Here is a 20,963-nt window from a genome sequence, read left to right on the forward strand (position 1 = left end):
CCCAATTTCTTGCCAGCAATTCCTCGACAACTGAGAGGTGTCATCTTTTGCTTCTTTCCCTTCCCCTCAGCCAAAGGTGACAAATCAGTGGTCCACAACACATTTTGTTTGGCCTGTCATACGTTTTGCAAGTTTCAATTAGCTGTTATCATTTAAAAATCAGGAGGTTTCGCTTAAGAGTCCAGCATTCTAGGTTCTTTTGAAAAATCAGAGTATCTGTTTGCGGCAGGCCCACATTCCTGCATGGTGACAACCAGTGGGAGCTGGTATCCATTGTTGCTTTCTGTGTGCTTGTGCTCTGGTTTCTGAAGTTCTAAGCCTCCCAATCACAATTACCATCTACATCAGCTGCTTGGCTTCTAAATTGTATCTCTGCAGGAGGCAGTCCAGCAGGAAGGAACAAACTCAAGGCTGATTAGAGGTTGTCCTGTACAACTCTCCCACTGCCCACAGGCCTCAGCACATGAAGGAGGCAGAGCAGGGTTAGCAGAGAGGCAGGGTGGAGAGTCCCAGTTGGGAGCCACTTTTTAGTCTCTCTCTAATCACTGTTTATTGCAGCAGCATCCAGGCTCTGCATTTGTCCTCTCCTGGTGTAGGCCTGCCTCTGGGGGTAGCTGCTACAAACACAGAGCTTGCTGCCTGTTTCTTCAGGGCACTCCACATCTCATCGGAACTGGGCCTGAGGCCTGAGGTTTTGTCCTGAGCCTGAGTAGCAATGTGGCCAGAGGCATGTGCTTCCTTACTATCTAGCCAACTCAGCCAAATGTACACCAGGGGGTGGCCGTCTTGTCACAGTCCAACATGATGTTGAGCACAGTACAGGGGGCCCCACCCACAGATAGGGCTGTGCGGGAATCCACTCGGTACTTCACAGTGTTCAGGCCTCCCTCCCGGTCCACCTTGAATTGTTCCTGGAAAGGAAAGGAGAAAACAGCTCAGATTCAGGGCTTCATGAGTGATAGCTGTCCACTGATCTCACAGAGCCTCAACATTAAAGATCCTGTGATTCCCAGTAAGACAGGGCATCAAGTTCAGAAAATGAGCTCTCTTACAGCTATACCCTGGGACTTTTCTATTGGATGATTATGCCTCTGAGGTTAGAGGCTGTGTGAGGAACAGGGATTCTGGCATACCTCCCCCCCCTTTTTTTCTTTTTTTATACTAAGGATTGAACCCAGGGTACTTTACCACTGAGTTACATCTCCAATCCTTTTTATTATTTTGAGCTAGGACATCACTAAGTTGCTGAGACTGGCCTCAAACTTATGATCCTTCTGCTACAGCCTCCTCAATCTGGGATTACAGGGGTACACTACTGAACTCAGCAGATTCCAGTATCTTCAGCTAAGCCTCCCCCAACCCCTAGCCTACATATGAATGGATAAGCAGCTCAGTGTCCAGGATGCTCATGGCAGCTACCAGGGCAGGACATGGTTGTAAGCAGAATGTCCACTGACTGACTGGGCCAAGCAGGGGAGGATAGGCCACTGGGGCGCAAGCAGAACTTGGTGAAATGCTTGGGCCTGTTGGCTCCCCACATTACCACTTATCTGTCCTGATGAGGAGACTAGTCAGCACCTGTTTTTGAGCCGCAATGCGCTTCTGGTCCCTCTTCCGCCAGGCTGGGTCATGCAGGTGGTGAAATGTTTTGTATCCAGTTGTGATTCCTGAGGGGCGGAAAAGCTAAGGAGACCAATGGAAGTAGGGGTCAGGCCACTCCTCCTGGAACCTTGACCCTCCCCACTAGTTCCTCTGGAGTCCTACTGCCTGCCAAGAGGCCACAGGCAGGGGCTTGTATTCCTATTTTGCAGGAGAGGAGACTGAGGTACAGAGGACAAAGGACTGATAAAATGACCACTGCGACTCAGGGCAGGGATCAGAACTGGGGGTAGGGAGGGCAGTGTGTGTGGAATTTCCAAACTGCAGGAACTCCCCTCAGAAAGAAAAGGAAACCTTAGGGCAGCTACAGTGGCTGAGGAGGTGGCAGGGCCCTGGAGGAAGGCCTACCTGGAGCCCAGCTCCTTTGATGCGCCGGTAGAATTCATCATCCTCGCGGCCCCAGCCCCAGAAGCGGTTGGACATCCCATTGCACTGACACAGAGACAGGGAGCATCTGTCACCTGCTGCCTCCTCCCAGGGGTATACTTCGGTTCCCTACCACTTAGAAAAACCCCAGCCCAAGCCTGAGAAGCCAGGCTCCCCTTTCCTCTTCCTCCCCTGACTGTTCTGAACGAACACCAGGGCTTCCAGGTCCCTCCACCCCTGTGGTATTGGGAGGGTGGAAAGGAGGAGTCAGTACATTCCAGTCCCTGTAACATTCTAAAAGGGCCCTGAACTTGTGTGATGAGATTAGTCTCAAAAATGTCTGACTAGCCAGATGAGACACCTCTGGGAGGTTGCTGATGGGCAGAGATGCCAGCTTGTACTGATTTCTGCAATTCCCTCCTACTCTCGTTTCTCCTGAAATGGCTCTGACCTAATCTCTTCCTCTGTGTGAGAGGGACAGTTGGGGTCTGTGGTTACACCTATTTTTTGCATTTGGCTCAGGGGCATAAAGTTGGCTTTGGCCATGGCTTAAAGACAAGACTGGGAGCCCTAGCCCCAAGCCACTCAGTTCTTCTCACCCATCTGTGCCCCCAACCACAGTGACAGACTCAGGAACAGACTAATCAAAAGCCAGTGAGGTTGTGCTTGGGGACTCCTATCTGGGCTTTTCGGGAAGGAGCAGGTCCATCTCCCACAAGCTTGGGTCCTAAAGGAACACTGGTTGCAGCTACAACAACCTCCTTGCAGAACTGCACTCTAATGCCTGGAAGGCAAAACTGAGAGAGAAAGACACAGAGTCCCAGTGACTGGCTGAGAGGTGGGCAAAATGCGCCTGAAGCCAGACCCTCACCCACCCCCACTTTTCAAACATGAGGGCCAGCACATCCCCAGTTTACTGAAGTCAGCTGGCGTGGGGGTTTCTGTTGCTACAGCAGAGCCCTCACTAGCTGACTTGCTGGTTCCTCATCCTCTCTCATGTCTCTGGCTACTGCTGAGTCCCCTGCTAGGCCTGTGCAGACCTCCATCTGCTGGGCCCAGGAGGCTGCTCTGTCCTGCCAACTGCTTCCACCCCAGGGTGGGGTGAGTTCTAAGCAAAGCAGGCTGGGCCAGGCCTCACCAGCTGGTAGTGCTGCTTGGAGAGCAGCAGGATGCCGCCCACGTAGGTCTTGTAGTGGTAGAGTGGGTGGAGCTCTGGCGAGGCCACATGGAAGGGCCCCGCCTCAGGGAAGCCATAGTCCAGCTCCTCATTGAGAGGGAGCAGGTCCACATCATGCATGGCAATGTAGTCTGTGCTGTTGCTGCTCTCCAGGAAGCCCACGTTGATGAGTGCTGCTCGGTTGAACCTGTGTAGGGAGGTTGAGGCTGGGCAAGGGACAGCAGGCTTGCACACCACCTGGTCCTGCCCCCAGTTCTGCATGAAAGCCTCTTCCCCACACATACTCCACCCCAGGGGGGCCTCTGCTACCCTCAGCCCTGCACTGACTTCACTACATGGGGCTGAACCCCCCATTTGGGGCACAAGTGTTTACTGAGCACCTGCAGTGTGCTAAAACTGCTCAAAACTGTACTGGAAGATACAGTAGTGAGAAAATAAAGCCCCCTCTTAAAAGCTGACAATCCAGTGGGAGGAAACCAAGAAGTATATACATAAGGAGGCAGACAAAGATAAGAGCTGTGGGAAGAGTCAAGCAGGGTGAGGAGGATGAAACTTGCTGGGTACAGGGGCAGGGACAGCTATTCTGTTAGGGCTGTTGGGGAGGGCCAGGGTGACCAGGCAACATTTGAGTAAAAACCTAAAGGTCTGAGAGAATGAGCCATATGAAAGCTGGGGGAACAGGACTCCAAGGAAAGGAGAAAGTAAGTTCCAAGGCCAGAGGCAAGAGCAGACACCAATGTGGGCAGAAGGAAGTTGGAAAAGGGATGAAGCAGGGGTTGATGGGGATGGGGCCTACAGGTTACTCAAGGACTGGGGCATCGACATTGGTGAGACGGGAGCTGCTAGAGGTCTTGGAGCAGAGGTATGAAGGGTTGTGACTTGTTTTAGCGGGATCATTCCAGTCAGCGTATTGGGAAGAGACTGTAGGAGCAGTGCAGAGGAAGGCAGACCAGACGGGAAGCAAGAGGTGATGAAGGTGGCTTTGCTTGAAGGGAACAAAGGAGGTAGTGAGGTGCATTTTTGATGGATTGAATGCTATGTGATTAAGAAAAAGTAGGTGAGCATGACTCCAAGGCTTTTTCACTTGAGCAGTTAGAGCACTGAGTTTCCATTTCCTGAAAAGGGGAAGAGGCAGGGGAAACAGGTCTGGGATGTATAATCAGGAACTCAGTTGTGATTATGCTAAGTTCAAACTGCCTCTGAGTCAGCAATTGGAGAGGGAGCATAAGTGTCTGGATGTGGGAGTTTGAAGTTCAGGGAAAAGGTCTGGAGTCTAGGCTGGGAATGCAGATTTCAGAGTCAGCAGGAATTTAATGCTATAGGACTGAATGAGATCCTCAGGGAGAGACTGTAGCAAGGAAAGCAAGAAGATCCAAGCACTGATTCCCAAGGAATACTGCTGGTGAGGCATCACAGAAATGAGGAAGAACTGGCAAAGAAGATAGGTACAGTTTGCTGGCAGGGACAGAGGAGAATCAGAGAGCACTGTCCCAGAAGTCAAGCAGAGGCATATGAAGAAGGAAAAAATAATCCACTTGGCAGATGCTGCTGGGTCACAGGACAAAGGCTTGGGATTAATGAAGTGGAGGTCATTGGTGATTTCAAGGAGGGCAGTTTCAGTGTCACAATGGAGGTGTCTAAGTGAAACAGGTTCAAAGGAAAATGAGGAAAGAGAAGGGGAAGGAGTTCTGTTACAAAGGAGAGCAGAGAAGTAGGGTAACAGCTGTAGGGGATGTAGGATGAATCGACTCTCTTTTTCCCTCTTTTCCTTTTAGAGAGGAGCTATCTTAGTATGTGTGTATGTTGGTGTAAATGTTCCAAGAGAGAAGAAAAACTGATTATGCAGGAGAAAAAGGGGCCATCCACTGGAGTGCTGTCCTCAAGTGAGAGGAAGAAGAGGGACCCAGTATCACAGTGGGAGAGCTGGCCCCACAGAGGACTGTGACAGTCATCCCAAGTAATAGGCAGGAAGCTAGAAGATGAGTGGAGGTGGCAAGAACAGAAAAGGTCTCTTTCAATTATTCCCATTTTCTCAAACTGGAAGCAAATTCATCAGCCAAGAGTGAGGATGAGGAAGGAGTAAGAAAAGGAGTTTTGGAAGGCTGCCATGGATGGACTGCAAGAATGCAAGGCTTCCAGAAGGACACAGGGACTTCTTGTTAGGAAGATAAGCAGCATGGCCATGCATGTCACTGTTTAAGGGCTAGATATTAAGGGTGGACATGAGGGAGGATTGGATAAGAGAAAGTAGAGACAAGGAGAGTGGGCAGTGAAAAGGTAGGAGGATCTGTGAATTCATGGGGTAGGTGGGGTCCAGGAATCACTGGAGTTCGTCTTACAGTGGGAATAAGTTGAAAGGAAATGAGGTAGGGGTTGAAATGTGAGATGCATGGATGGTGGTCATGGAGGGGAGAAGGCTGGATAAGGTCAAGAATTTTAGGATAAGGATAGTCTGTGAGAAATGGAGGGATCCTCCCTTTCCATAATTCCCCTAGCCTATCACCAGCAAGTCCTGTCTGCACTTCCTCCACATCACTTCTCTATCCCCTTGTACCATATTGGCCAAGCTATCATCACCTCTGATGACTGGTATACAGCTGCTTCTCTTGTCCCAGTATAATTTATTTCATATAGCCACAGTGATCTTTCCAAAATGGAAAGTAGATCAAAGCCCACCCCAAAGAATCCTGCCACACCCAATAAGAAGGGTCCATCAGCTCCCATCTTCTACCTCTAACCCCAATGGATTAGGAATGAGTCCTGAGAAGCCTGGGCAAGGGGAAGCACCAGGTGATGGGGAACTGTGTCAGGAAGGGGATTCCTACCTGAAATGATCCACCTGGTTGAGCACATAGATGTGGTGCTGGATCTTCTTCCTGCTCAGGAAGCGGTGCATGTGGGGCACAAAGACCAGGAGCTCTTCAAAGCGTTCACGGAAGGGTACCAGCACTGCCAGGCGGTGGGGGCCCCATGACGCATCTTCTTCCCAGTGTTCAGGGGGCATCTCCGGAGGACAGGCCCGGGATGGACCCGGGGTCTCCTGCCCTTGTCCTCTGGCTGCCCGGGCCACATCACCAGAGCAGCTGAGCTGCAGCCAGAGTAGGGAGAAGAAGCCCAATAAGAGACAGGCAACGAAGAGGTGGAAGACGGAGCATTTCCTGGGGAGGCCGCTGGGGAGCAACCTAGACCTGGGACAAGAGCAGGGATGAGGTCAGAAGGGCAGGGCCAACATGGAGCCCTCTGACACACCCTTTTTCTGGCCTCCCCATGCACAGGGCACACATTCCAAGCACCTGGGAATTAGTACAGAAGCAACTTAAATGTTTTGCTCATGGTAGTACGACACATCAAAATCTGCTTAACTCTCTAGGACCAGTTTCTGCCACCCAACCTCTGGGACACTCTCCAACCACTCCTAAGTCACAAAGTTGCCCCAATTCCTCAATGCTTTTCTGCTTTGTGAGTGAATCCCAGTCAGACCATGAGCTTAAGGGCAGGGACAGGAATCCCTGCCTCTCTTATTTGCCCTTTCAGGACAGTGGTTTGATGTCATAAGCCAATGGCAAGAATCCCACTTAAGAGATGCAACCCACTGCCTTCCAAACCTGGTTCCCTGTACATTCACCCCAGGAGAAACCCTGGCTCTGTCCTGCTTCTTGAGCTAACCAGAAAGTCCCCCAAGATAGCAATGTATGCTGGCATGAATCCCATGTGAAACAACCAATATTTACTCTAGTAAGATCAGACCTGCCCCTAAAGAAATACAAGGTCCAAATGGACAGTGGCAGTTCACTGGGTGAGTCTCAAATCTTCAGTCCCAGTGTCAGCCCATGAAACAAGAGAGACAGAGAGGGAAAGAAAGATTAGAATTGGGTACACTCTGGCTCATTTCAGAAACTGGACAAACAGCTGAATATCTTAGACACTGGATAATGCTGGAAGACTGTCCTTTAGGTTAGGAGGTATTAAAAAAAAAGTTGAATTCACTTGATTCCTTTATTCTTCCTCTGGAAGTTCCTGAGGGTGCTAGGAAAGGAACCGAGAAATCCAAGAAAGAAGCTGCTTCTATAATTCCTGTGGCCTCCACTCCAATATCTACAATGGGATCTGCTTTATAACCTAAGAATCAGGAATTAGCTACCAGGCCTTGTAAAGTCTACCTTGTGATCCTTCTCACTTATCTGGTCCTTGTCCTTCTCAGGTCACTTCAATTTTATGGACGATCTTCCTTTATTCACAAGATAAAAGACTAAACTGCTTGGCCTAACAGGAAAAGCCCTCTCACAGTCAAAGCCTTTTGTGAATCATTCCAACCTTCAGTTGCTCCCAACCATTCACTCTCACCCTGGGTAACTTAGGGTCTCTCCACTGCCCACATTCCTTTCTGCTCCAGACTTTCTTCACCCCACCATTCCTCCTGCCTGACATGCCCTTCTTCATTTATCTATCTAGAAGCCCCAAGCTGATTCTTCAAGGACAAATTCCAACATAGCCACCTACCATCTTACCCCCACCCTATAAGGTTCCCTCTTTTGTCTTCACATGCCATCTAGTACTTCTGTTTAAAGCACTCACCTGTAATGACTTGAGACCCTACTTGTCAAACCAGGTAGGATTCATATCTGTGGACCCAACACAGGTCAGAGAGCAAAGGGTTTGCTATTTGAGTTAAAGGAAGGGATAGAGCAGTTCTGGCATGCTTTAAGTCACACACCAGAGCTAGACCAATGCCTACCTTTCTCTAGAGGCAAAACTGCCAACCTGGAAGCCAGCAGCCCTGAAGCTAGGCCCAGGTCCCACATGCAGCTGAGAGATGGACCAGTTGGACATCCTCACAGGGCTTCTGACTTACCCACCATTGTCCTGCGGAGGTGGTTTCCTCTGGGGAGGAACAGAGCCCAGTCTTGCAAGTGGCCTGAGAAGGCTAGAATCTGTACAGATTCTCTCTTGCCCTCTGGGCTTTCTCTGGGGGCGAGGTGGAGTCTGGGAAGGCAGACTTGAGATAGTATCCCTCCTTTTGGAGAAGAAGCAATGACCATTACCCAGGCGTATGTCAAGGATTGGGCATTCCACACACTTTCCCATGCTGTTTCTTCTATCCAGCTTGCTCATTCTACCAGGATCACATTCCGGTGGTGCTCTCCTCCTGTGTTCTAAGGGCCCAAACTACTAGCAACTAAATTGAGCCCAGAATCCCATTTCCTCAGAGCAATGGAAACACAAAGTCATTGCTGATGCCACCTGGTGGCAATATCCAGAACTGCAATCCCAGATGCTTCCCAGGCCCAGGCCACCCTGGCTCTGATGAGCAATTCAGATGACACTTTGTCTCCATCAGTCATTGCCCAAGACTAAGAGATGACTTCAGACTCAACGCTCAATTGCTACACTATCCTAAATTTGCTGCATGGATCCTTATATTCCTGTGTCAAAAGCACAGACTGTATCAGGAAACTGTGGGGGAGGGGGTTAGACACAGTTATAGAAAGGAATCCAGAAATGGAAATACTCCTTCTTTCCTTTTCCTTTCTTCTCTCCTACAAACGTTGGTGGTCAATATTTGAATACTCAGCTGCTCTAACTACAGCACCTCAAAAGTGAAAGGTAACTAGAACTGTTATCCTCTCTGTGTAAGGCATAGTGACAAGGGTTTTACATATATGATCTTTAATCCTCCTACAGACTTGTAGAGTAGTTATTATGATCCCCATTTCAGAGATGGAAGACTAAATCAGGAAGATTAAGTGATCTGTTTCTGGTCACCTGTCTACTAAACAGGATTCTAGCTCAGGTCTGACTCCATAGGCCATGCCTTCTATTATATTCCTATTCATTTCAGCACCAAGTTTGGGGAAAAAAAGAAAAGAACCTTGGTCGCTAAATTCTAGAGTCTTATGGCACCTAACAAATTTAAGACAGAAAGGGAATGAAGTATCACTCACTGTGCAAAGATCCACTAGCATGTGTTCTGGGGAGGATCTCAAGCCTGAACTGTGGACATCCCCCCAAAAATGTAGGCAGTCAAATGGCTCTCTCCATTCCGCTTAATGGGAAACATCATTAGCTAAGATCTGGGACACGCTCACACCTAACACTTGGAGCAGGCCCCATGCAATTACAGCTGCACAGGAAATGAACTAATGGTTGTGTGAGAAGTGTCTAGTACAAGCCAGGCAGTGGCCAACCAGGCAGTGCATACGAAGCTTCTGTCTGGTGTGTTCTTCTGAGCAAAGTATGGGGAAGCACGAAGAAAAGAGGCTAGGACCTGAAGCTATGGGGCTGTAATAGGGGTGGCAAGACCAAAGAAACCGATTAAGGTCCTAGGAGGCCAAGAAAAAAACAGAGAGACTGAGATCCACTAAGAAGTTCACCGAGTCTGAGACACACGAACTGGGAGATGGGCCAGTGGAGAAAAACACGAAAAGACATGAGAGACTCTCAAGGAGGGAAACAAATTCACAAAGGGAGGTCAATGAAGAAGATAGAGGGAGAGTCAGCGACAGAGGGAAAGAGAGAGACCCATTGGGAGAGCCACAGACCCTCAGAGAAAGCCGCAGAGAACTAGACCTGATGGCCTCAGCCCCCTAGATTCCGCGGGGTGGCCCGGAAAGGGGTAGCATCCGGCGGGTCGCGGCCCGAGCCGGCCGCCGCCGCTCACCTGCCATCCTCCCAGGGCAGCTGCACCGCTTTCCTCCGGGAGGGGAACATCGTGTGGGGAGGCGGCTGCACATGGGCCCCGAGCTCGCAGCCCCGCGGACCCGGCCTCCGGGTCCTACGCGGCGCCTCCGCCTCCCGCCCCGCCCTCCCGCCTGCCCCGCCTCCCGGTCCGCCGGGTCCGACACTCCGGCCGCGCCGTCTGCTCTCCGGAGTCGCTGCCTCCAAGGTTCTGCTGGCAGAGAAACTGGGCGCTTCCGCCGTGGCGCTGGCAACTACCTCCAGGAATCCCCTTGACGCCGGGAGAAACGGAGGCCCCAGAAGCCAAAACCTTACCCAAGAAGTCACTGGTCTGGGACTGGATTTAGGCTCCAGACTTACAAACCGGCGCTTTGGGATAATGTGCATTTTCCTCTTCCCGAATATAGGCGGGGATTGTCGTGGCTCGTGTGCTGTCAGTCCAGGAGGTTAGGTTCTTCCTGCACACAAGGCCCAGCTCAGTCTTCCCAAGTAGTAGTTAGGAACTGGATTCTGAATAGAGACTGAATATGTTTGAAACCCCTCTCTACCAATTCAGCTGTGCTTGTGGGCAAACCATAATCTCTTTGTGACTTTCCTCATCTGGGCATATAAAGGGTTCCTATTCTCTATGGTGGTTGTAAGGGTTAAGAAGAAAATGCAATCCATTTGGTACAGCGGTGGGTATACAGTCAACGCTATGTAACTAATAGCTGTCATCCAGTAAAGGGTTACTTCGGTGCAGTTAAGAACTGAAAAAGGGAATGAGAAAATGTGGAATTAAGCTGTCTCCCCCACCCCTCCTACCTGGAAAAATAGAGCAGTAGAGTTGTGAGACTTATCTCTTCTGCTCTTCCAAGCAAACTGTTTCCTAATAAATAGCTAATAAATTCTTACTATATATGGTAGTTATTGCTATAAATTTTTTACTATTGGAATCTTATTCTGTTCTTGAGTAGGTATTCATTATCACCACTTAAAAGGTAAGGGAACCGAAGAACAAGTAGTCTAGTTGCATAATCTATCCCCCCCCCAACACACACACACACCCAAAACACAATCTGTGATTTTAAGCACACTGCCTCAGAGAGAACTTTACTATGGGTAGGAAATTAATCATTCCCAGCAATACCTTTCCCTCTCAAACCCCAAGGCATACAACCCAACCTTCCCCATCCTGTGACTTTCCCAGAACACTGCATCCTACATCAGAACGTTGGCAAATTCAGCCTAGATTTGACTGACCTGCAGAGACCAGTTAAGGTCAATCAATGATGGAAGCAGGAATATGGAATTATAAAGAGTCTGGACCCTCCTAAAGGGGACAGGAATCACTGCATCCTGCTAGTTATTACAATGAAGTCCCATTAGTGTCAGATTTCACTCACAAGAAATAAAATTTTATATAAAAATTTATTTTTTTTAGAGAGGGAGAGAGAGAGAATTTTTAATATTTATTTTTTTAGTTATCAGCAGACACAACATCTTTGTATGTGGTGCTGAGGATCGAACCCAGGCTGCACGCATACCAGGCAAGCGCTCTACCACTTGAGCCACATCCCCAGCCCATAAAATTTAAGTAAACTAATTTTAAGATGTAACATCTAGTTATAAGTCAAGTTGATAATAAGTATCCTTGATATGCTGAGAATGACACTTCTTCTTTGTAGTTTTCCTTTCAAAAACCTATAACCATCTTGGAGAATCAATCAAATTTTCTTGGCTGCAGTAGTACTAATGTGGCATAATGAACCCCACTATTATGAATAATTAAAATGTATCAATAATTATAATTAGAGCCCAGCATGAAGGTGCACACCTGTAATTACAGATACTGGGGAAGATAAGAGGATCAAAAGTTCAGGTACAGCTTGGGTAATTTAGTGAGACCCTATCTCAAAGTAAAAAAAAATTTTTTTTTTTTGTATTGGGGATTGAACTCAGGGGCACTCGACTCCTGAGGCACATTCCCAGCCCCATTTTGTATTTTATTTAGAGACAGGGTCTCACTGAGTTGCTTAGCACCTCACTTTTTGCTGAAGCTGGCTTTGAACTTGGCAATCCTCCTGTCTCAGCCTCACAAGCCGCTGGGACTACAGGCTGAGCCACCACACCCAGCCTCAAAGTAAAAATTTTAAAAAGGGATGAGAGCCAAGCATGGTGGCCAATGCCTATAATCCCAATGACTCCAGAGTTTAAGGCAAGGGGGGTCACAAGTTTGAGGCCAGCCTCAGCAACTTGGTGAGACCCTGTCTCAAAATAAAAGACTTGGGGTGTGACTCAGTAGTAGAGGGCCTCTGGATACAATCCCTGGCACCAAAAACCAAAATAAAGTGGGGGGAGGGGCAGAGACTGTAGCTCAATGTTGGAGAGCTTGCCTAGCACACATGAAGCCCTGGGTTTAAAAGGAAAGGAAGGAGGGAAGGAAAGGAGGGAGGGAGGGAAGGAAGGAAGATATAACCCCATCTAATCATGAGAAAAATGGGATGAATCCATGTTGAAGGAAATTCTACAAAATACTTGATCTCCCCAAATTGTCAAGAAATGATCAAAAGGGCTGGAGATGTGGCTCAAGCGATAGCGCGCTCGCCTGGCATGCGTGCGGCCCGGGTTCGATTCTCAGCACCACATACAAACAAAGATGTTGTGTCCGCCCATAACTAAAAAATAAATATTAAAATTCTCTCTCTCTCCCTCTCTCTTTAAAAAAAAAAGAAATGATCAAAAACAAGTAGTATCTGAGAAATTGTCAGTCAAGAGAAGTCTAAGGAGACTGGTGACTGAATGTGATGTAGAATTCTGGGTGGTTTCCTGGGACACAAAAAAGACATCAGGTGAAGAAAGTTGCATGAGGCACAAACTTTAATTTAAAATAATGCATCAATATTAGCTTACTAATTTTAACAAATGTACCATTCTAGTGCATGTAAATAGGGAGAACTATGTTCAGGTTTTTCTGTAATTCTGAAGCTGAAATTTATTTTTTAAATATTTTTTTAGTGTAGATGGACACAGTAGCTTTATTTTTATTTATTTATTTTTATGTGGTGCTGAGGATCAAACCCAGGGCCTCACGTATGCAAGGCAAGTGCTCTACCACTGAGCACTTTACTCTTTTTTTAACTCAAAAAACTCAACACTAAAGAAAAACTCAACAAGGGCTGGGGTTGTGGCTCAGTGATAGAGCCCTTGCTTGGCATGTGTGAGGCACTGGGTTTGATCTTTAGGACCACATAAAAATAATAAATAAATAAATAAATAAATAAATGTATTGTGTCCATCTATAACTAAAAAATATTTCTTAAAAACTAATCAATAAATGGACAAATGAACTGCACACACTCCTCAAAAGAAATTCAAATGACCAACACCTACAGAAAACTCTTCAACATCTTTAGCCATCCAGAAAATGCAAATCAAAACCACACTGAGATTCTATCTTACTCCAGTTAGGATAATCAAGAATACAGATAACAATAAATGCTGGCCAGGATGCAAAGGAAAATAAAAACTCTTATACACATTTAGTGGGAATGTAAATTACTGTAGCCACTATGGAAATTGGTATAGTTTTCTCAGAAAGCTAGAAATGGAATTTCCCTATGATCCAACTATATCACTCCTTGGTATTTATCAAAACAAAGTCAGAGGGCTGAGGATATAGCTCAGTTGGTAGAGTGCTTGCTTCGAGTGCACAGGGCCCTGGGTTCAATTCACACACACACACACATATACACAGAATTAAAAGTCTGCATACTTGGGGCTGGGGTTGTGGCTCAGTGGCAAAGCACTTGCCTTGCACATGTGAGCACTGGGTTTGATCCTCAGCACCACATAAAAATAAGTAAACAAAATTTTAAAATTGTGTCCCTCTATAACAACAAAAAAAGTCTGCATACTTTACTATACACCCATTCTTTTGCAGGGGGCTAGGGATTGAACCCAGGGGTCCTTAACCATTGAAACACATTCCCAGCCCTTTTTTATATTTTGAGACAGGGTCTCACTGAGTTGGAGCCTAGCTAGGTTGCTGATGCTGGCTTTTAACTTGAGATTCTCCTGCCTCAGCCTCCTGAGCCACTGGGATTAAAGGCCTGTGCCTCCATGCCTGGCTTCATATGTCCATGTTTATTGCAGCACAGTTCATAACAGCCAAGTTATGGAATCAGCCTAGGTGTCCATCAACAGATGAATGGATAAAGAAAGTATACACAATGGAGTTTTATTCAACTATAAAAAATCAAAACTATCATTTGCAAGAAAATTTACCTAGCCTAGAGACCATGGCTTTGCTTTTTTTTTGGTACTGGGGATTCAACCCAGGAGCGCTCTACCAGTAAGCTACAACCCCAGCCCTTTTTGTTTTTTATTTCAAGGCAGGACTCTACAAAGTTGCTGAGGCTGGCCTTAAAATTGAGATCTTTCTGCCTCACTCAGCTGCCCAAGTCTAGTGGGATGATGGGTATAGGCCACCGCACCAAGCTGAATTAATGATTTTGAGCAAAATAAGCTGGACTCAAGGTACTGTGTATTTTCTCATATGTGGAAGTTAGATGGCGGAAAAATAGAAATAAAAAGGAGTGTGGGGGGGAGTGCCAAGGATTCGGACAGAGACTACTAGGGTAAAGGAAGGGGGGTGGTGAGGGTGGGAGGTTGGGAGAAGAGGTTGGGGAGTAAAATTGATCAAATTGTTTTATGTATATATAAGTATGCCACAATTACACCTACTATTATTCAGAGAATATACACCAATAAAAAAATTAAATGTGGAGGCCTAGATAACAACATGAGCTCAGATTTCATACTCCCAGTAGATTCAGTTAACCCCCAAACTTGTCTCCTCATCCCATCATTTTCACAAATTGGATTCACCTTCCTCAAATTTATCCTCAGGTGATTCTTCTACTTAGAACCTTGTTGGCAGATGAGAGATGTCCAAATCTCCTACTTGGGGATTAAGGCTCTTCCAGTTCAAATCCTTTCCAGTGACAGACTGTCCATCCATCTCCACACCAATTGCTTGCTTCTTTCAACCTCCTCTGCCCTGCAAGTTCCTTTCCTTAGAATCCTTCTTCTTCATGATTCTTGAAGAAATCACTTGTTATTAATAACAAGCCCACCATTATCTTCACCAGCCCTGGGACTCTCCTTTCCACACATACAGCACTTTTCCTTATAGTCACTTTCTTGCAGCAAGCATGACAATTCTGCCTGCCTACTCTGCAAAGGAAAGGCACCTCACAATGGATCTGATGCAAAGGAAATGTTATATGAATTTGAGCCCCAACTTCATAATTTGATTGTTGGGTGGTCTTGAACAAACCCAATTCCCCCTTGCCACAGGAAGATATGGAGAGGTTGAAATCCACAGCTGGGGATTCACCTTGGAATATGCTTTGTCCATTGGAAGAAATGACATTTCTGCATACTTTGCAGTGTCGTGTACACCAAGATTAACTTTACACTGGACAGGAAATTAATTTTTCCTTTTATTGGGAAACCAATGTAACAAACCTAGACTTGTTGAAAATGAAATCAGTAACTAAGATTCTGCAGGCCCTGTCCCCAACCAGCACCAAGGCCTCTGCTTGGCCTGACACTAGTTCCTCATGCCCCAGAAAGGGCAACCATGTGACAAAGCCAGAGTCAACCTCAGAGCCAGTTCCTTGCAATGTAGCCCCCTCCACCCCACCCTCAATTAATGCACACCCTGGATCAGCAGGCTGGGTCTAGGCCAAAGGAGAGAATTGACAAGGTTTCTGGGACAGGAAGTCACAGTCAATCCCAGCCTGCTCAAAATCCCAACTTAGCAAAGGAAGACAGAAGGCTTGCCTGCCCACCCATTTCCCTCCCCCCATCTATCCCAGACAGCAGCCTCAGATCCCTGATCAGTAACACTGTGATTCTAAGGTGCCAATGGGTTTCCCAGTGGCTTTACCAACCCCTGGTGATTACTGCAAAAGGTCCAGAGGCCAGGGGGAGGGGGCAGGCATGTGCCCCAACACCTGCTCAGTATTAGCCAGCCAAGCTGTTGCCTTTAGCTTATACCTGGGGATACTTGCGGCCCCTCTCCCCTCCAGAACGTCTATGGCTGAGAACCAATCCTCCTGCCAGAGATGAATCAGTTCCAGGAGGTCCTTTCCCCTCCCTCTTAAGAGGAAAGATAGCCTGTGAGGCATGGGACAGCTACACCAGCTTCTTGGCTTCAAAGAAGCTCTTGAGGTGCCTCATCTGCCAGACACCAATGGCCACGAGGATGAGGGTCTGCAAAATGGACCACCACAGCACCCTCTGGTTGGTGCTTTCACTGGTCTGCCTGAAGCGCTCCTCTCTCCACTGTGGGAAAAAACAAAAAGCGAGTGTGAGTTGGCTGAGGTTGCTAGAATGGTTGGGGTTCTAGCCTGCAAGGATTACCCATGGCTTGCCTCCTCTGCCTAAGTTCCAGCCAAGTGCCTGCAAACAAAGAGACACTCTACCTGGGGATTCTTTATGTTCAGCAGTCAATGGCTTCAGTCAATACAATCATTTCTCCTAAGACTGTCTCTCATCTGTCAGGTATAGTCCTCACCTGGTCCTGGTCCTAGTCCTGGTCCCACCCTGGTACTTGGAGAAGTAATAAGGTGGTGGTGGTATCACCCCATGGGATAGAGGTAGCCTGAATTACTAAAGAGTGGGCTTGCTCTAAGCCCTCTGTCCAGATCTCTCACATTGCTTCTTGAAGATTTTGGGTAAAAGTTACAAATTGGTGACCTGGGGAGCTGGTTCTGGTCTTTATACAAGTTTGGTTTGGCTCACACAGTGTTTTGCCAACATTTAAAACTAAGGAAAATTTCACATAAAAAAAAAACCTAGATCTCTAGTTGCTCTTGAGAAAAAATGGAATATCTGAAAACTCAAGGCCCACATTCTGCAAAGGGGCCTCCAGTTGTCACTGAACGTAGCTATTCCTATTAAGATGAGTCACCATCTACTACTCTTTATGGTCACAGATTTATTCATGGTACATCTGGTTTCTGGCCACAAATGAACTTAAGGTTCTTGGTCCTAGGAGCACCTAGAGTCATTGAAACAGCACCCAAGGGCTGGGGATGTGGCTCAAGCGGTAGCACGCTCGCCTGGCCATGTGTGTGGCCAGGGTTCGATCCTCAGCACCACATACAAACAAAGATGTTGTGTCCGCCAAAAACTAAAATAAATAAATAAAAATATATATATATTAAAAAAAAAAAAGCGCTCGCCTGACACAGCACCCAAGGAGTTGTTATCAACCCTCATCCTGTCATTCTATGTGTAACTGTGACTCAGTGCACTGATTTGACAGCCTCTTAAAGAGTTTATCCTCAGGGCTGGGAGTATAGCTCAGTGGTAGAGCTTGCCTCGCATATGTTAGGCACTGGGTTTGATCTTTAGCACCACATAAAAATAAACAAATAAAATAAAGGTATTATGTCCATCTATAATTAAAAAAAATTTTTTTAAGAGTCTATGTTCTCAATCACAAGATGGATTTAGTAATACTCATCCCACCTTTTAGAACTGCAATGCAGCATAGGTAAGTTTCTTGAGAGTCTCACTGCCAGGCAACACCTGGCTGAGCCAGTGGGCACCCACCAGGCCTGGATGAAGCACTTACCCGTTGGTAGTTCTGCTCTTTCTGAATCTGCTCCACTTGTTCTACCAGCTGTCGCACACGCAGCTGTAACTCACTCAGCTTGTCTTTGGCAGCAATTTCTGCATAGTCGTTGGCATGTTCACCCACCTGAATGTCAAGATGAACTCTCTGGGGACAGACAAGGGAGAGAAAGGGAATCAGGCAGCACAGCTCCATCTTCCTGCCAGAGCCTGATAGCTGATCCCCTAACTTTCCTTCATTTGTTCATTTAACCAACAGACAAGCTTCTTCAGTGTCCAGTCCTATGGGGCTCTGGGTGCACAAGTAAGAAAAATAAGCCAGGGCTGGTGCTCTAACCAAGGCACATACAGTCTGATCTTCTGTATCTGTGGGTTCCCCATCCACAGATATAAACAACTGCAGATCAAAACTATTTTTAAAAGATTAGTCCAGGCATGGTGGTGCCTGCCTATAATCCCAGAAGCTTGGAGGCTGAGGCAGGAGGATTGTAAGTTCAAAGCCAGCCTCAGCAACTTGGAAAGACACTTAGCAACTCAGCAAGACCCTAACTCAAAATAAAATATAAAAAAGTGTTGAGGACATGGCTTAGTGGTTAAGCACCCCTGAATTCAATCCTCTGTACCAAAAAAAAAAAAAAAAAAAAGATTAAAAATAAAACATGTGGGCTGGGGATATGGCTCAAGTGGTAGTGTGCTTATCTGGCATGCACAGGGTGCTGGGTTTGATCCTCAGCACCACATAAAAATAAAATAAAGATGTTGTGTCCACCGAAAACTAAAAAAATAAATATTAAAAAAAATTCTCTCTCTCTCTTTAAAAAAAGATAATAAAATAAAATAAAACATGTGCATAGTGAGGATGTACAAACTTGTACAGACTTTTTTTGGTCATTATTCTCCAATTAATGCAGTATGACAACTATTTACAAAGTATTTACATTATATTAGGGATTATAAGAATCTAGAGATGACTTCAAGGTAGGCATAAGTTTTATGAAAACACTACCCATTTTACCTAAGAGACTTGAACATTCAGGGATTTTAGTATCCAAGAGGGGCCCTAGAACTGAAGGATGACTATACAAAAGGCCCAGTTACTGTGCCCATAATGTCCACTGGAAGCCCAGTGTTATCAGGAGATGTAAAATGCAATATACTTATCCCTCACCTACAGTACCAAAAATTCCCAATCCGAGGGCTGGGGCTGTGGCTTAGAGGTTCAGTGCTCCCCTAGCATGCGTGAGGCACTGGGTTCAATCCTTAGCACCACATAAAAATAAAGATATTGTGTCCTCCACCAAAAACTAAAAACTTTTAAAAAAAAAATTCCCAATCCTGACCAAAGGATAAAGGCTGAATGCTTTTGAATCTCACATGAGTCCACTTACCAGCATGCCTCCAGCAAAGAGGGAGAACTTGGTGGAATTTGAGTGAAGACAAATCTGGTGTTCACCAGGGGTATGAGAGGTAAAAGTGAACCTGCCCTCGGAGCCATACTGACGGGCCAGGATGACCTGGAGAAAGAAGAGAGGCTTTAGTCAGTGTTATGGTAGGGATGAGGCTGAAAGGAAATGGTGCTTAAAGCTATAAGTATCACAAAAGTTGACAAGCAGAGTCTTAAGGACCTCAAAAGATCCAAAGCTGCTCAGTAGCAATTGCCAAATGTTTGCTGAGAACTATTTGGGGCAGGGTTGAAGGGTCTGACATCAGTCTGGCAAGTGATGATTCTTGGCAAGGGCTTCCCTGTACTCATAGCTAATGCCTTTTCAACCTTGTTGGTGCATTTTTTTTTCTTCTCTTTTTAAATGAAAGGTGACCTAGGGTGACAGCGAGAGTTTTGTTTTTCTTTTTAATGTCCTTATTTGTCAAAATTAAAAGTTGCTGATTTTTTTTTAAGTGCTCAGTTCTGTAACTAGATACTACAGTTTTTGGGTCAACAAAACTCACTGATTTTCATCATCGTAATTAATTTACCCATCACACCTATAAAATAAGTGAATTTCCATTTCATAGACCAGGGAAATAACACAGAAGATAAGTGACTTGGCAGAGTCGTGCATCTGTCAGTAGGAAGTTGAAGGAGCGGCTAGGATCCCAGCAGCCCAAGTTTAGCCTGCAGAGAAAACCCGGGATTTCCCATAACTCTTTCCCATTTCAGCAGATCCAGAAACTAAGAGGGGCAGTACTAGAGCCTGTTTGGTGGAGGTCTCTCCGAGGTAAGGGGCCGGCTCACCTTGTCCTCTGGATCCTTCACCTCCACAAACATGCCAAGCCCCGGGGTGGCCGGCTGATACTCCTCGCGCTGCTTGTCATACAGCTGTGTTCGGTAATTTCCTGGAGACAAGCGAGGCGAGCCCATGTCAGAAGAGCGCGAGATGGCACTGGGTCCGCGGCCGATAGGACACGGCACAGCCAGCTCCTCCCAGCTCCCAAGAGCCGACAGTTTCACATCCCCCGCCCCAAGACCACGGTCACATCCCAAACTCTCCCCTTCATCCCCGCACCTATAACCATTGTCTCGTCCGGAATCTCCTCAATAAAGCACTTCTTCTCTGTCTCCCCGATGTGGAAGTAGAGCGTACTCCCGCGGGCCGCAAACCACAGTAGCAGTAGAAGGGTCCGCATCATGCTAACCAGCCCGGTTCCGGGTCGGATCCCAAAGACCCGCATGCCAACCTCCGCAACCATCTTGCCCCACCTGCCCGCGCAGGCGCAGCCTGCCGAGCCACGTAGCCCTGCTGCTGCCACCGCGGTGCCTGCCGGGACCACGAGTTCGGCAGGGTGGACTACAAGTCCCGAGATGCTCAGCGGCCTCGGCGCGGCAGCACCTGATTGGGGCATCGTTTCTACCTTGTACCGAATTGGAACCCCCTAAATAGAAAGTTTCTTTCTTTTGATTCTCTTTAAGCAACTGGACGACTGGTGGTGATTGTTCTCATTCTACAGTGATGAAACCGCGTAAGATTGTTTGAGAACGCGGAACGAATTACGAGCAGAAGTAGGATTCGAACCGAGGATTCCTGACGTTCCTCAGCACAGCATCTGCTACTGTTTACCTCTATTTATTTCTTTGTAATGAAATTTTAGGGCCTGGATATGTACCTCAGTGGCAGAGTGCATACCTACCATGCATGAGGCCTTGGGTCCAGCCCCAGCACCGAGGGTGGTGGATGGGGGACGGGGTGGGGGAACAGGACGGGACGAGACTTTCTTAAAAATGGCAGAAACAACGTACGAATTCTCAAAAAAAAAAAAAAGAAAGAAAGAAAAAAGCCCACCTCTTTCTTTTGTGCCCCGACCACGTCCACTCCGAAATATGGTCAAAGCACACAGCGGATACGCTGCCCGCTGCGACGGCTGGTCTCCGCCCGGGCTTTGGGCCCCAGAGGCTGGAGGGGAAAAGGTTTTCGTAGGAAGGTTGAAACCGAGTCTCCCAGACTAGAATCACTGCGTTTGT

At 47.1% G+C, this 20,963-nt stretch overlaps 2 protein-coding genes across 3 annotated transcripts; both read right to left on the bottom strand.

Annotated features, from left to right (window-relative positions):
* Window positions 1-102: 102 nt before the first annotated feature.
* B4galt7 (beta-1,4-galactosyltransferase 7) lies at window positions 103-10,023 on the bottom strand. Of its 2 annotated transcripts, XM_005333182.5 has the most exons (6): window positions 9,861-10,020; window positions 6,028-6,390; window positions 3,164-3,389; window positions 2,008-2,091; window positions 1,579-1,683; window positions 103-911 (listed from the first exon to the last, which is right to left on the bottom strand). In XM_005333182.5, the coding sequence occupies exons 1-6, from the start codon at window positions 9,908-9,910 to the stop codon at window positions 756-758; spliced, it is 984 nt and encodes a 327-aa protein (XP_005333239.1). In that variant the 5' UTR covers window positions 9,911-10,020; the 3' UTR covers window positions 103-755. The 2 variants fall into 2 exon arrangements, with proteins under 2 accessions (XP_005333239.1, XP_077905165.1); XM_078049039.1 differs by lacking the exon at window positions 2,008-2,091 and having other exon boundaries at window positions 9,861-10,023.
* Window positions 10,024-15,350: 5,327 nt separating this feature from the next.
* Tmed9 (transmembrane p24 trafficking protein 9) lies at window positions 15,351-20,238 on the bottom strand. Its single transcript, XM_078049042.1, has 5 exons — window positions 20,011-20,238; window positions 19,740-19,840; window positions 18,895-19,020; window positions 17,508-17,654; window positions 15,351-16,210 (listed from the first exon to the last, which is right to left on the bottom strand). Exons 1-5 carry the CDS (start codon window positions 20,192-20,194, stop codon window positions 16,061-16,063), a joined length of 708 nt encoding a protein of 235 aa, XP_077905168.1. The 5' UTR covers window positions 20,195-20,238; the 3' UTR covers window positions 15,351-16,060.
* Window positions 20,239-20,963: the final 725 nt, after the last annotated feature.

Source organism: Ictidomys tridecemlineatus, chromosome 1 (genome assembly GCF_052094955.1).
Source record: "Ictidomys tridecemlineatus isolate mIctTri1 chromosome 1, mIctTri1.hap1, whole genome shotgun sequence".
Taxonomy (NCBI): Eukaryota; Metazoa; Chordata; class Mammalia; order Rodentia; family Sciuridae; genus Ictidomys; species Ictidomys tridecemlineatus.